Source organism: Scardinius erythrophthalmus (assembly GCF_964197995.2).
Source record: "Scardinius erythrophthalmus genome assembly, chromosome: 3".
Taxonomy (NCBI): domain Eukaryota; kingdom Metazoa; phylum Chordata; class Actinopteri; order Cypriniformes; family Leuciscidae; genus Scardinius; species Scardinius erythrophthalmus.
The window spans coordinates 14,799,579-14,816,966 of NC_138223.1; the positions used below are offsets into that span (position 1 = coordinate 14,799,579).

At 37.0% G+C, this 17,388-nt stretch overlaps 1 protein-coding gene across 2 annotated transcripts in view; it reads right to left on the bottom strand.

Annotated features, from left to right (window-relative positions):
• The window catches only part of klhl5 (kelch-like family member 5), a 79,026-nt gene that overhangs the window by 11,161 nt on the left and 50,477 nt on the right, over positions 1-17,388 (bottom strand). For both annotated transcript variants that reach the window (XM_081362238.1, XM_081362237.1), the window contains exons 4-8: positions 16,850-17,046; positions 14,195-14,407; positions 4,301-4,487; positions 1,104-1,328; positions 31-193 (exon numbers count right to left, since the gene is read on the bottom strand). In XM_081362238.1, the coding sequence (XP_081218364.1) occupies positions 31-193; positions 1,104-1,328; positions 4,301-4,487; positions 14,195-14,407; positions 16,850-17,046 (985 nt within the window). The remainder of the gene's footprint in view (positions 1-30; positions 194-1,103; positions 1,329-4,300; positions 4,488-14,194; positions 14,408-16,849; positions 17,047-17,388) is intronic.

Consider the following 17,388-nt stretch of genomic DNA (forward strand, 5'->3'; position numbering starts at 1 on the left):
GAAACACATTTTTTTGCTTTCTAAGCTTACTTGCTGTTTAAAACTGCAACTCCCACAGTGCTTCGAGGTGTTGCCATGGATGCAACGAAGCTCCATTGGCGAGCTTGAGGGTCCCAACGTTCCACTGTGCTGAGATAACTCCAACCATCATGACCTCCTACTGCATACATGGGGCCTTCTAACACTGCAACACCTACAAACACATGATCACAGATCGTATAAGCTTTCATTTGGCTTTCAAGCTAAATTAAAGTGTGCAATATGCTTGAAAATATCATGAAGGGTCCAATGATTTCTACAATGCAGAAAACATGGATGGATAGAATTTATGGTATAACATGGCAAATTTGTATGAATAAATCAAAAGTAGGACTATAGACTTCAAATTGTGATATGGACTAGTGTCTGTGAATAGAACACCACAAAAAGACTGCCAAGTGTCTTTGTGTGAATGGACAGCACAGTCTCATCTACTATTACATACTCAAGCACGTGTGGCGCTTGTGGTGTTTTCAGCATCTGCAGTCTCACTATATGAGGACATGAACACACAAACTTCATCACCAGAGATGCTGTGGGAGTCACTTCACCAGCATTTCACAATTTCATTTGATAAAACTATTGTCAAATACACATTAAAACTCAAAGATCTTCACTACAAACGGCCAAACAAAAAGTTCAGTTTAACTTGAAGAAATTATGACAGAAATATCTCACTATTATACAGTAGAAAAAGTACTTTTAACAACAGCAAAATAGTTAGGTTTATTAAAACATTACTTTTAAGGAATCATACACAATATCACAATTGTTCATCCACATTTTAATTTAAATAGAAAAACTCTGTTGTGCAGCACTTTGTTCGCCCAAAATTGAAAGGTATTGTTCAAATTTCAGTAGATTATACAAGTATTTTAAAGATTTATACACATTTATAAATATGAATATTAATTAAATTGTAAATATTTAAGGCATTCATTTGATTACCATCATTTTTGATAACAATTTTTTATAAATCATAAAAAACTGGATCCAGAAAAATTAAAACGGACAGAATTTCTGAAAAAGTAATGTCGACACTAAATGCAAATGTTATTCCTCACCTAGGCCGTGTCTATGCGTGGACATGGGGGGCATGACGCTCCAGCTCTTGCTGCGGGGGTTGTAACATTCCACTGTGTTGAGAGTCTTGAGGCCATCTCGTCCTCCAACCACATACAGGCGGTCATCAAGAACCGCCACACCGAACTGCAGCCTTCTTCCACTCATAACAGCCACCTGCCGCCATGTGTCCCTCCGCAAACAATACTGCTCAATACTAGTTGCCCCTTTAAAAACAATTACAATCATTTATGAAGACATCTGTACATCAGCAGGGCCCATCTGAATTCCAAAACATATACAAGAATTCAGATACCTTCCCTATTGATATAGAGAACAAATGAAGCTCTTTAAAGTCTTGATTGTTACAGATAAGCAGAAATCTGAAAAAAAAGTCTGTTAGAAATTAAAGGTCCCGTATTATGCCCCTTTTCACAAGATGTAAAATAAGTCTCTGATGTCCCCAGAGTGTGTATGTGAAGTTTCAGCTCAAAATACCCAACAGATCATTTTTTACAGCATGTTTAAATTGTCATTTTTTGGGGCTCAGAAAAACGCGCTGTTTTAGTGTGTGCCCTTTAAATGCAAATAAGCTGCTGCTGGTCAACACAGGGGGCGGAGCTTCATGAGCTCGCGCTCAGTCTCTCAGGACAATTTCATCTCACAGAATGATGATAATATCAGAAACTCTCAGTAACGTGTTAATTTCGAGTCTGACAATAATGCCTACAGAGTCAGAGTGCTGTATAGAGATGAAACAGGTATAGTTTAGTAGTTTAATTACGGTTATTATAACGTATTTGTCATCTGCTTGTATGCATCCATTATTTATTAATAGCCTACAAGTCTGCTGTCTGAATGATGATCAAACATATACTGATGAGTTTAATAAAGTTTATTGTATATCACACAAAAGATGAAGCGTCAGTTTTACTTCAGAAAATCACCGTAAGAGCTGAGTAAACACAGTAAGTTATTAGAAGTGCGCAACTACATTAACGAATTTCGGTAGAGTTGAGGGAGCATTCCTGTGGGCGGAGGTTAGTCAAAAAACGCTTTTAATTACGTCATTAAAGAAGGAAGTAGAGGGATGTAGTCCAAACGGGCTGTTCGATGTAGTCAACTTCTGTTAAATAAAATATCTCGCTTGGCATTGAACTTTGAGCTTTATAATTTTACAGATATTATTTATACTCTAACAACAACATTACACACTAACTAAAGTTTGAAACATGGGATCACGAAGAACGGGACCTTTAAAGAAAAAAATACATAATTAATTTTTGTGAGGTTTATGCTTATAAGTAAAAGAGTTGCTAAGATATAAAATACATTTATAAAGGCAGGGTAGGTGATTTGTTCCAGAAAAAAACATTGTTATGCTGGTTGAAAGTATCTTCACATCCTGATAGCAATCACTAAGTTAAGTGGTGTAAATGTATTTACATATATATATATATATATATATATATATATATATATATATATATATATATATATATATATATATATATATATATATATATATATATATATATATATATATAATCTGTTGGAGGTGTAGGACCATAAAATGTTCATCCAATTATTGCATTTGATCTCCTACCTGCCTGTCAACGTATATATTTTCATACCTCCGTGTCAGTCACAGAGCACCGCAGCCAAAAAAGCAGCCACCTTTTACAGTTCCTCCTGAACCAAAACAACAAGCTTATGCTGCGTTCACCCCATAACTACTGTAATTTGGAAGAGATGGAAACCCGTGACGTTATACTCGGAGCGGTTTGTGACTCGAATTTATGCGTTTCAATGGCAACACTATTAACGCCAAAATGAATCTGCAGCAGTCAGGTGATACAGGTCAGTGCTCTTTAAGTTGTTTATGTTCATTATTATTTGTTATGTGCTTTGAGACATGAGGTAGTTTAACACCCTCTCTCAAGGCACTTTTGTTTGCTCCCTGCTGTACGTGTTCATGTGTTTTGAAGGAGATGTGGCTTTGGAGACGCTCTGAAGGGAGGGTGGGATCTTATGCTTTCAAGGCTACCTCGCTGAGGAAGTTGAGGCAATTTTACTGGGTACAGGGAACACATTGGGAACACAGATGAACCTGTTTTTTAATCATCTCTAAGTTAATAGGCTAAAATAAGAAAACAACAGGAAGTATATAGCCCTAAGGATCAAACTGTGGAAGCAGAAGTCACCATGATTCTTTTCTAGATAATTGGCTAGTTGTCTTCTAAAAATGTTCTACAGTAATTGCATGGAATGAGTAAGATTCAAAAACTTGTGAACCTAGTTTTACAGAGAGCAAAAACTCCCATTCGGTTTTTCCATAAAGAACTTGATTTTTTTTTTTTTTTTTTTACCATAAGCTGTGAGGTTAATATATTATAATATATAATATATCATTGTGTTCCATAGAAGCAATAAGTCAGTGATACATCAACAGAATTTAAAAATATATATGTTTAATAGCCAAATTCTTGGCAAAGTGTTTTGGCAAATTTGCGGTGCTTCATGGACTGCGAAGTTCCAATGGACTTCATATTCTTCCTCTGATTTTTAAATACGTTTTTGCTTCAAATCCAAGTTTGTAATGTTGTAATTCATCTCAGAGCTGGGTGATTTGGTTAATGCCTTGGAACTCTTTATTGAAAAATATTATGAAATCCCAATGGAGAACATGAATGGAACCAAGTGGGCGGTCACTGTGGCACTCTATACACCACTCATTACAAAGTATGAATCATGTGAATCACCTATTGACCTTGATTCACCATCTCTATGAATTCAGCCGAAACTATTCACCTTCAGCCTCATTAAACATAATACATACTTCAGGTCTTGCTACTGAAAAAGCTTTTCTGCAAGTGTGTAACAGATCAGACCTTTCACCATAAAGAGGACACACCACTAATTTAAATACAAACTTCTGTCTCACTTTTGGTCTATTTAAATGTAAAACACTTACTGTTTAAAGCACCATTAATTCAAATGACACGACTATCCTGTTAAAATGGAAATGGATGTCTCAGCAGTCTACTGCACTAATGGAGAAAAGCTGACAGGTAGAGTGAATGAGGGAGAAATGAAGAGGAGGGGTTACCTTGTTATCAGCCCAGATAACATTTAAAACAAAAAAATTGAAGGCATTTAGAACTATAGAAACAACATAAAAATGATATGAAAAGAATACCTTTTGTGGCATCCATGCCACCCACGGCGAAAAGTGCCCCTACAGTGGCCTTGCGTGGACGTGTTCTCGGGCTCTGGAGGAGAGGCCGTCTCTCTGGCAACAAATGATACTTCATGGCCTCCATCACCAGCCGCTGACACTCCACACTGTCCCTTAGCAATGGATTCGCCTCCATATCAGCTAAAAACTGCATCAAGAAAAGACAATAACTGTATGACCCAAAAACTACAGATTAAACATATTATAAGATCTATTAGAATTATAATCTATTATAAATAGTAAAATCTTTATGTTTAGTGGAGGGGGTTAATACCTTGCTATTCATAACATGCATGCTATTGCAGTTTTGCAATGTACAAACTGAAGGCTATGACAACAAATGTTTCTATACATTGTGAGCAAAAAATGTCTTAAAATAAGCTTTACATTATAAAAACAAATGGCATATCTGCAGTTTTGAATCAGAAAGGTGGTTTAATTCACTATATTAAAAACAATAAAGAAAAGCAGGAGCACAAACTAAGTGTTAATGGTAAAAAGTAAAATCTACAGCAGGAACACATTCACGAAATGAGTTATTTTTCACATCGTATTGCAGTTAAATGGACAAATACACACAGCATTATGTCAAAATGCCTGTCAAGGCACAGTCGTTTATGTCTTAAGTGAACATAAACAGCTGAGAAAGAAATCGGATGTGAATCATTTTATTGGATCCGTGCGATATGTCTTAAAGTGACAGCAGCCTAATAAACATGCTTATGTCTGTTTTAGCGTTCATCAAACAACTAATGAAAAAGAGAAAATTACTCACTGCTCTTGACTGAATAACTTTTGTAGCTTTAACAAGGATTAATCTATATTTAATTTATACAGTGAAGACAATACATTGTCATTTTACATTTAATTATTCTATTTATGTACCTGAATACTACTGTCAGACCAAACTGAAAACCTTAAAGCACTGTTTATTTAATTTGTATATTTGTATTACTATTTGTGCTATTGCCATTTGTTTATTTGTTCTTATTTTATAACTGACTGTTAACTTTTCTTTAATAAAGTTTGAACTTTATATTAGTTAGGCTAGTAGTTTTTGCTGTGGTATCACAATCGGACTCAAGAATTGTGAAATTTCACTGGTATCTAAAATGTAGGTGTCATGATCAGCTTATTAATTAGAGTACAAGTTTATGTCATAAGTCTACAAAAAAATCACTTTTGGTAACACTTTATAGTATACAGTATACAATAATAAAGTACTAACAAATAATTTGCAAACTATTAGTTTATAGTTAATTCATAGTTAATATATTAAAACAAATAGTGAGTTTTTCAAGTAGATAAAATCCCTGGATTTATATCAAATTACATATTACAAATTACAAATTACCCTTTACAGTCACTGCTCTAAAAAAACATAACTTATCACACATGACCAGAGTCGCCCAATAGTAAGCCTACGTGGTGACGTGCAACACAGACGCGCTACGCTTAAACACTACGTAAAGAGACTCGACGCCCAGAGAGAAGGAAATGAAAAGTGGAATAAAGTTGTTATTTTTGTTTGTTTTTGTGCACAAAAAGTATTCTCGTCGCTTTATAAACTTAAGATTGAGCCACTGGAGTCACTTGGACTATATTAACAATGTCTTTAATACATTTTCTGGGCCAGCAAGTTATAGTGTCCATAAGCCTGCAGGAGGAGTGATCCAGCTCTCAGATTTCATCAAAAATATCTTAATTTGTGTTCCGAAGATGAACAAAAGTCTTACGGGGTTGGAACAACATGAGGGTGAGTAATTACTGACAGAATTTTCATTTTGGGGTGAACTAACCCTTTAACAATTTTATCAATTAGTTATTGCAAAAACTAATATTCCCATTAAAAATAAAGTGTGAAAAAAGAAAAGACATTCCAAAATCAAAGGCCAAACACTCTGTCTGCCACTGTTTGGGTGAAACAGACTCAAACCTCAAATGCCCTGCCCTAAACTCATGTGATTGGATATGCTAATGTTGCAAAATGTATTATATTTATTTTTTACTTGGTTTCTTTGATTTTATCCATGCATAATAAACTAAAAATACACTTCAGCTCACTTCAGGGCACCTTGGTGTTTACTGTAAACCCACTGCTGTTCAATTGCTTCTCTAAAAACTGAAATCACATCAGTCATGCTGTCATAAAGACCAAGGAGCTGCTTGCCAACTTCAAGATGTTGATTTATGCTGGAGAAGATTAGTTTTAAGATTAGCTAAAAGCTTCAAACATTCCAGACAGGAAGGGTATTTATAAGTGACCAAGACACCAGTCACAACACTGACAGTTTGGAGAGTTCTTTTGTCTGAAATGAACAAAACATCAGAGATTTGGCATCTGCAAGTGAGTGGTAAGAAGAAAACGTCAGCGTAACCATGATAGAAATGATCATCCAAAATCTACCGGTTGACAAATTTCTACCGGTTTATTGTGTCTATGGTATATCGCCCGTAAATAAAACCTGACATATAGGAACTCTTTATCCAATTAGGAGTTGGGGCAATTTGCATTAAAAAAATGGTCAAAGATTTCACAAACTTAAGTGCAAAGCTACTCCAGGCATAGAAAAGACTCAAAAAGAATGAAAATCTAAGGCCTTCATCCTCAATAAATGAATAAAACATTTTTGATATACAGTATGAATTTATTTTATTTATTGATTTACAAGTAAATTATGACAAAGGACAAATTATGTTTTCAGATGCTAAATCCATTGTACTTGTAAACACTACCATTCTAAAGATTGGGGTCAGTTGGATTTTACATTTTTGAAAGAAGTCTCTTATGCTCACCAAGGCTGCATTTATTTAACCAAAAATATTTTCATACTGTGAAATATTATTACAATTTAAATAATTGATCTATTTTAATATATTTTCCAATTGTATCTATTCCGGTGATGGCAAAGTGTCACAAGGATGAAGATGAAGACGGATGACAGGATTATAAAACATAAACAAGGTAGAAAGTAGCCAATGTAACAGCATATGTAACAGCATGTGTACAACATGCGAACAATAACCAACAACTAAAGACTGAACACAGAGGAACTAAATACACAGAGGTAACAAACTAAATGATGTGCAGCAGTGGTGGAAGATTAGGGTCCATGGGAACAAATGAGTGGCGGGAAACAAAGACAAAGAAACATGTGACTGATGATAACAAACTGAAAGTCCATGAAAGTGAAACTAAAGATGAGTTAGTCCAGATATCCATAACAGAACGCCCCCTTCCCAGTAGGAGCGACCTTACGCTGTAGTAGCAGAGGTGAAGGAGGGATGGATGTGGCTTTGGAGGTGTCCGAGGCAATGACACAGTGAAGACAGAAGATGATGAGGGGATGGAGCAATACGGACGACAATACCCAGGCGGCGATGAAGGGCGTCCAACAGCACAGACCCAGAGACGACAGCCCATGGCGGAGTCGAGGGAGGGAGGAGAGAAGGTGACTTGGAGTCGTTGGGACGAGAGAACCCGGCGGAGCTGTCAGGCCGATGGTATCTGCTGGAGCAGGTGGGAGGAGACAAGGTGGAGCTGACAGGTTGTCGGGCCGAGACGGAGCGAGATGATCTGAGGCTGGACATTTGTGCTTGGCATTGCAGGAGATAGTGAAGGGCTGCAAACCTCCAGCAGAGGCAGGGCTGGAGGACTGGCTGAGCAGGGCGGTGACGGAAGGCAGATGAAGGCTAGACAGGGTTGAAGGTAATAATATTGTTCATGCAGGTGTCTGTGAAACAGCGATAAACGTTCCGATGAAACCGATAAAAAGTCCATAGTGCTGTCCAGAAACAACGATGAAAAAACAGAAATGGGGTGGGATAGGGTGGGAGATGATACCTCCACGCTGAAGTCCATCAGCCAGTCCTCAGTCTCTGCCTCGCCACAGATGTCGTGGGCTCACACCCCTGGTCAGACGAGGGTGCGAGGGTCATAACTATCCACTTGTCCTCAGGTTCTGGCTGACGCGTCGCAGCGTGTGGTAGCTCCCCGTTTGTGAGGGGCTCACACGATTCCTCATTGGTGGATGGTTGTGAAACAGGCTCTGGCTCCGGCTGTGTTCTGGACCGGGGGTAGACACTCTCTAAACACCAGATGATAGCGTCCCTCCAGTTTAGTCCAGAGGTGTCTAGGAGGTCTATGGGGTGATGGTAATTCGCCCCAATCAAAAACAGTGACTTCAGGGTCTAGTCGTCGAAGGGGCTTGGTGACAGCAAGAAGACAGAAGTTTCAAAAAATCCAGGGTTTCAAGAGCAATCGCAGTGAATTTGGCTGCGTAATCCATTTGGTCAGTTATTCTGTCACAAGGATGAAGATGAAGACGGATGACAGGATTATAAAACATAAACAAGGTTTTATTAAACTAGAAGGTAGCAAATGTAACAGCATATGTAACAGCATGTGTAACACGCACACACAAATAACCGACAACTAAAGACTGAACACAGAGGAACTAAATACACAGAGATAACAAACTAAATGATGTGCAGCAGTGGTGGAAGATTAGGGTCCATGGGAACAGATGAGTGGCGGGAAACAAAGACAAAGAAACATGTGACTGATGACAACAAAAACTGAAAGTCCATGAAATTGAAACTAAAGATGAGTGAGTCCAAATAACCGTGACACAAAGCTGAATTTTCAGCAGTCATTGCTCCAGTCTTTACTCCTTGAATGCTAGTGTATATAACATGGAACTGAACGAATGATTATCAATGACACCAAAGTACAGATAGTTTGTTTAAAATTTTAGTGAAATAAAACAAAAAACATAATAGTCACTATAAATGGATAAGTGTCTCCAGGTCTCCCATTGTTCACTGACCATCTGATTTTTCAGAAAGTCAGTGGGGGGGGGGGGGGGGTCAAAAGAAAATGTAAATACTTTTTTAAAGCTTAGTTCTGGCATTCAAATAACATAATACATTTTTTCTGATTACCTATAATACAACACATTTCTGACTGGAGATCTTTAAACACCATAGACACGAAGAGCTACAGAATTGGTTCCAAATTGAACCCTTACCCTCACCCACTTAAAGATACACTTTGATAACCTGACAGTAGTGAATCCTTCCCAGCTTCTCAGACCTTGAGGGGAGGACTCTGGGGACAGAATGAAGAGAGGAAACAAGCTTCTGATGAAACTTCTGACAAAAGGTCCAACCTACATTCCTTTTTTAAAAAAGAGGGAATCCCAGTGAGAGACAGAGCTAGTGTCCCTCTGGCTTCAGATACTCTTATATAGGCAACAACTCCTGAGCAAACAAGCAAAGAAGCTAAAACACACACACACACACACACACACACACACACACACAAAACCTGTTTCCTGCTGCAAGTTCTAAGAAACTCTAAATCATTACCGGCTCATACATAAACACCACACAGGACATTCTTTATTCTTTTTGCTCTTGTGTCTCTCTTTTTCTCGTAATCCTTTTCAAATTACACCTCTCGTGGCCGTTAACGAGTGTTCGTTCATCACATTCATCCTCTCATCTGCCCTGTTTATCTCCTCTCTCAGCTCGGCTAGTGAATAGACAAGGTTTTAATTAGAGGAGCGTCTTGGATAGTCACAATAATAATACTGGCTTAATGAATTCTGCTGTAGTGATATGGCCCTATAGAGACACTCAATAAGTACAACATACCCTGGGTCCAAACTTAGCTTCTCACCACACCTGCTATTTATTTTAATGTTAGATATAAAAATGTACAATCGTGCAGGTCAGACAATCATTCTTAGTGATGCACCAAAATTTTGGCAAACAAAAATACTGAATTCTCAGTTGAGGCTGAAATGGTTTTGGAGGGCTGAAATCATTGACTGAAACAGTAGCACTTCACTGATGGTGCGTTTTGACTGTGTCATTGTCTGTGCACAAAATGTGGATAAGCTACAACAGGCAAACATGTCAGCCTGTGTTGATGCCAGGGCTGAGTTGACAATATGAATTTCAAAATTTTAATCGATCTCTTTATTTTGATGAACTGAGATCTTTTAGTCTATACTGTTCTAAGTTGAGGCATAAATAAAAATATTGTAGCGTGCATACCATATCATACCAATCGCAATAAGATTTTGGCTTTGTTACTTTTGATATAAAACAATTAAAGTAGTTGATGCTCTTTAAGGTGGCGTGATAGATCACTGTACCCAGCTCACGGACATAAACGGATCATCTCTTCCTCTTCACTAGTTATAGCACAAAATAAACATGAATGAACATCAGAAGGTACATCAGAAATGTATTGTCTAATGTAATCGCTAATTAGAATCGTTCCCTAACTTTTGCAACTAACTGAAATAAATCAGTTGTAGTTAAAGTAATAAAATTACTAAAACTGAAATAAAAATAAAGCTGAATGGAAATATAAAAAATAATAAAAAATGACTAAAGCACATAAAATGACTCAAATTAAATTGAAAACTGAAAATATAAAAAAACAAAACAAATAAATATTAATAAATAATAGAACATGAAGAAGTACTAAAATATCACTGGTATATTCATATACATATACATAAACAACATTTATACACATACAAATTTGCAAAAACATTCACATGCATAGAGTATGCGCGTACACCATCAGTCAGTACCATCTCACTGAATCCATAATCACATCCATCACTGCGCTCAGAGTTTTCTTGTTAGAGCTCCAATATCCCACCCATTCAACACCACCTCCACCTCCTCCTCAGTCTCTGCTTTCACCTCCCTCTCTCCATTTATCTCCACTCCACCCTTTCTCTTCTCCTCTTTGTGCTAAAAACAAAAGCTAATCATTGCCACCTCTTTCATAAAAGTGCCTATGTCACATACAGTGAACAATCACATCTGTCATGGAACAAAATCGATCATCTCCACTGAACGTGAATACCGAGGATACGTGTGGAAGAGAAATTAATGTTCTTGAGTTAGGACGGCTGGACGGTGGCTTAGAAAGGCCTCTTTTTTTCTTCAATGGGAAGCACAGAACAACCTGCAATTTACATTTAGATGGAACTGAACGAACTCTGCTCAGCCAGCCACGAGTGGGAGAACGCTCATCTGGAATTATTTAAATATTTCTCTTTTTTTCACCTTAGAAAAAAGGGGGGGAAGAGAGAAATAGAAAGGTAGAAGGAGAGAAAAAGCGAGAAAAGGGAGTTCAGTGGAATTCATCATGCATTAAGATGAAAAAAGTGCAAAGCTTTGAATCTTGACGAGAAAGAAGGCAAGGTCAATTAAACTGTATATCAATTTAAATATCATGTTCTGAGGCCACAGACTGAGCGCTTGACAATAACATTAAAACCCTGCAGTAGGGCTGCACAATCACATACATAACCAAAATTGTGAAAATTGTCTAGTTCTTTGGCATCAAAATATCTATTTACAGTATAATGTGTTTTTAATGACAACCAATGCTATTGCATGGGTTGTAAGTGGTCTAACACATAAATGTTTGTTTTATTTTACATTTATGCATTTGGCAGAAGCTTTTACCTAAAGCAACTTGCATTCAAGGTATATATTTTTATCAGTTTATGCATTCCCTGGGAACTGAACCCATGACCTAAGTGTTGAAAGTGCCATGCCATGTACAGTAGTTGTACTTCTAATTTATGCTTTACTTCTAATAGCTTTACAACCAAAGCAAAAAACATTTATTTGCAAATTATTTGGATTCACTAGAGCATTTGTAGTTTCATTTAAAACATACAAACTACAATATGCTCTACCAGAGAGCAATGCAACAAAACTGCAACTCTCCTAATATAATCACATTGTAAATAAGGCAAAATATGAATAACATTGTGCAGTAAATTCTGTTAAAGTTGAGCGGTTAACAATTTTCTTGATTTACAGCAATATATAAAAAGCAATTAAGTAATTCAGGAACACAGTTCTCAGCTTTGAGATATTTAGCATAAAGAAGGCATGCTAAATAAAACAATGCTCAATACAACATAACAAAAAGTATTTCAATTCTATCAATCACAATGAATAATCATGATTATAATATCAAGGTAAATAATCAACAATTATATTTTTTGCCACACAGCCCTGCACTGCAACATTTAAAAAAAAAAAAACATTTAAATTAATTTTCAAGATGTAGAAGGCAACAACAACAAACCATTTCTGTGGAGTGGGTGTACGTGTGTAAGAAGTAAAGAATGTGATAAGAGAAAAAAAGACACAACAACATCCTCCTTATCACACTCTCCAGGCTCCAAAAGCATCTCATCATTGAATACACAGCCTCATAGCAGAACCAGCTGAACAGCACTGACCTTCACACACACATAAAGACCAGAGATACTATAAGGGCCAAATAGCAATGCTCTAAGCAAACGCATAAATGCAAAGGCTTCTAGCTACACAAGCTCAATTTTACACATTAACACATTTCAAAATGCGTCAGAATGCCACTATGTGCTGGGTTCCATAATAGGAATTGGAGTGATCTGAATTATTGGTAACACTTTGCAATGAGGTTGTTACTTAATGCATTAGTTAAAATGAACAAAACCTGAACAACAGCTCTGTTCAGCATTATTTAATCTTTATTAATGTTACCTTGTACATATACTATTGCATCTATTGCTGTGTAAAACAGGAATAAACCTTATTGGTTCTTGTGAAAGCTCAAACGTGCTGCGTAACATAAGAATGAACCACATTGGTTCCTGCACGTCAAGCGAACATGCTTGAGCTTCCGCTTATCGTAACTGATGTGTGAGTTAATGAATGTTTATATGTGAATAAAAGCCTAAATTAAATCTGTTCATCTTTTATAGTGATCGAGTCTTGTCAGAAAATTTGGACTAAATCGCTCCATATGGATTAGATTTACGATCTCTTGAAGCGTCAAAGTGGTAGTTGCGTAGCTGTCAATGGAGGGGAAGAAAGCACTCAGATTTCATCAAAAATATCTTCATTTGTGTTCCGAAGATTTACAGGTTTGGAACGACATGAGGTTGAGTAATTACGACAGAATTTAAATTTTTGGATAAACTTTTCTTTTAACATTAGTTAATGCATTAGTTAACATGAAATAACAACACCTGTATACAGCATTATTTAATATTTTTTAATGTTAACTTGTGCATAGACTAATGCATCTTTACATAAAATGCTTAAATTGTTAACATTTGTTAATGCAATAGTGTGCATGAACTTACAATAAACAACACCTCTGTCTTTACAACATTAATTAATATTGCTTTATGTTCATTTCTACTTTTAGATTTCTTAACATTTAAGGTGCATGCTGCATTATTTACCACAAACTAACAATGAACAACACTTATGCACAACGCACAGCACTTTATTAAAGTTACTTAAAAACAATAAAGCACTTTTGTGAAGCTCACTGATAAAGTAGAAGCCATTTGAACATCAGTTAATGTGTTTTTAATGTTTGTAGGCTCTTTACTAACATGATTTATCTTTAATAAAGTATTTATTATGCATTTTTGTAAACCTTATTATCAATTTTGAGAGCCATTCGGGTGGGGTGATACCAAGATGATGGTCACAAAGTGGGCCGACTTGCCTAAAAAAAGGACTTTGACAAAGCTAAAAGGCTGTTTAGCATTCTACTGCAAAATGTCAAGAAGCATGTGAGCATTAATCACCGTGACTGACCGACTTACTGACTGATCACTCAATTAACTGATTAGCTGATAAATGAATAAATGAAGATTAATGATTTTCTGATGTGGCTTCATGGGTATACTGATCAAGCTGACTGAACAAGTAACAGCACAGCAGAATAAAAGACTTGCTGACTGATGGATGGATGGATGGATGGATGGATGGATGGATGGATGGATGGATGGATGGTTGACTGACCTGTGGTTTAAGCAGGGGTAAGCGGATGTGAGCAAGAAGAACAGGAAGCTGTGACTGACGGGTGTTTACGTCATGGCGGACCCAGCTGAGCAGGGCTGTTACCACGGTTTCCTCTTCTGGAACATTCATGTCATCAGAAGCTAAAAGCTTCTCTACCTCACATGCAGGCAAGAGCAGAAACTCCTGATGCCTCATGACCTCCATGAAGTGCTCCTAGAGAGAGAGAGAGAGATAGAGAGAGAGAGAGAGAGAGAGAGAGAGAGAGAGAGAGAGATAGAGAGAGAGAGATTATCTAAATTGGTTGATGGAACCAAGGATGTGGTTGTCACAAAGTAGAGCATCACAGTGTGTGTGTGTGTGTGTGTGTGTGTGTGTGTGTGTGTGTGTGTGTGTGTGTGTGTGTGTGTGTGTGTGTGTGTGTGTGTGTGTGTGTGTGTGTGTGTGTGTGTGTGTGTGTGTGTGTGTGTGTGTGTGTGTGTGTGTGTGTGTGTGACTAATGGCCCTTCAGCATAGCAACGTACAAAAAAAAGGTGAATGAGCACTCTCCTATAAGTCGATTTGACAGATGCCATCTACCAAGAGAATAAATGGAAATACAAATTTGAATGGTGGATCAGTGGTACGTGATGTTTAGATCAGGTTCGGGATTGTAGATGTTTAGTCACACCAAAACAATTATTGCAGTGCAGCCCTGTACAATAACTCAGTCAAAATTCTAAACACATGATACAGGCTACATGATGTGTATATATAAAAACACACACAAATATACTATATATGCACACACAAAAAATTATATTAAAAGATTATTACTTTTATTCAGCAAAGATGCAGTAATAGCATTTATGAAGTTACAAATTGCTATAAATGCTAATTTCTGTTCTTTTTATCAAAACAAAAACAAACAAACAAAGTGTCATGGTTTCCACTAAAATATTAAGCAGCACAACTATTTTTACCATTGATAATAAATGTTTCTTGAGCACCAAATCGGCATACTGTATTAGAACGATTTCTGAAGGATCATGTGACACTGAAGCCTGGAGTAATGATGCTGAAAATTCAGCTATGCCATGACAGAAATAAATCACTTTAAAATATATTAAAATAGAAAACCATTTTAAATTGCAATAATTTTCACAATATTACTGTTTTAATTCTTTTGCTTTTACTGCAGTCTTGGTAAGCACAAACAACCCCTCACACACACACACACAAACACACACAGAGATGTTGTGTTTTCATGTTTTATGGGGCTTATATTTCCATAGACATAATGATTTTTTACTGTACAAACTGTATATTATCTCCCCTTTCACTAACCCTACACCTAAACCTACCAATAACAGAAAACTCTCTGCATTTCTACATTTTCAAAAAACATCACTTAGTATGATTTATAAGCCGTTTTCCTCAAGGAGACCAAAACATGTCCCCACAAGGACAAGGATTTCAGATATTGCCATCTTTGTGGGCATTTTGTCCCCATAACGTAGGATTTACACACACACGCACACACACACACACTAAAATGTTTATTTATTGTTAATAATTATAACATTTAATCCAAGCTATTATTGATGTTTTTAGCAACTTTATATAACACGGGTATTGTATATTTGAATATAATAGTTATCAACTGGTTTTGCTTCAGGACCCAGACTTTTCAAGTGTATTCTCTTCCCTTTTAAAAGCTGATAAACTTTATTTTGCTATATTTACAATGCATAATTATATTGTTATTTGCATTTTAGTATTTGAATTTGGCATAGATTTCTCTGCTTTTCCTGCAGAACAGACCTGCTACCCAACATGGACATCCCTGGTATTACAAAGTGGACAAGAGAACTGGACATCATCGCATTGTTGGGGAATGGGGGGATGAAATAACAACAAGGGAAGGAAAGCCAGATAGGAAACAGAGGCACTGATGGAAAATGTAAAACAAGTTTTCACTGCAGTCTCCATGACAACCCCCCCTGTTGTGAACTGTGGGCGGGCTATTATGGGTTATATTTTCTTGAATGAGTTTCCCTCAGGAGCAGTGAAACATCAAACGCTGAGCGGAAAATTTGCGAAGAGGAACAGTAGCATGTCCAATTAAACACACTCGCCTTGTTCAGGGAACTTTTTCGGCACCAGTGCTTCCACGCCTGTTAAAATGGGCTCAATTGCTCACTCATAAACCCATAAAAACGGGCACAGACAGCCAGATGGACACAGACGCCTATAGATGAATACAAATACACACACACTCACTGAGGCAGCCGCCCACATAGATGCAATAGAGAACGCTGAAGGACGAAAAAAAAAAAAAATGCACAGCATGTCTGTAACTTTAAGCATATCAAATGCTGTTGCGTGCACACGCTCGATAGTGTCCTCTAATTCACTTCCAAGTTTTAACTCGGTGAACTGCAGATGATAAATCCTTCAGTATGCGTTTGGTTGGGAGGCGGAAAAACAAAGAAGAATGAAAGAAAAGTCATAAAAGAAGAAAAATGAGGCTGAAAGAGAGGGGTGCTCATTGAAGATAAAAAAACCAAGAGGTTTAGTATCCACTTTCCAGGAGCAGGAACTCCTTTTGACTTTGCCAGCATATCTTTTGCACTGATTAAGTGAGTGTGTAACTCTTCTCAATGTGTGTGTGCTCACCATGGTGTAGTTGTGTGCCACCTTATGGAGGTCCAGGCAGCCCTGAGCATCTGCAAAGGACCGAATGCCCAGACAGTTGGAGGGATGGAGTTGTTTCATTAGATAACTGCAGCAGGCCTGAACCACCGCAGACAGCTGCAGAAGACATGAAGCCGACAACAAACTCTCTATAGTGTCCTCTCTCAACTCCAAACGCCCTGTAGAAACAAAGACTGAGATTAGGTGTGTAAATCTGTTAATGAGTGCTTAATGGTTTATTTATTTAGTAAGTATACTACCATTCAAAGGTGTGGAGTTATTTATTTATTTATTTATTTATTTATTTTATTTTTTTGAAAGAATTTAATACTTTAATTAGCAAGGACACATTCATTTGATCAAAAGAGACAGAATATTTTTGTAACATGAATATATTTACTATTTCAAACACTATTTCAAAATTTGCTCTTGTTTTGAACATTGGTGTTAAGAAATGTTTCTTGAGCGCCAAATCTCCATATGTACGATACAGAAAGATTTTGAATTACAATAATATGTCA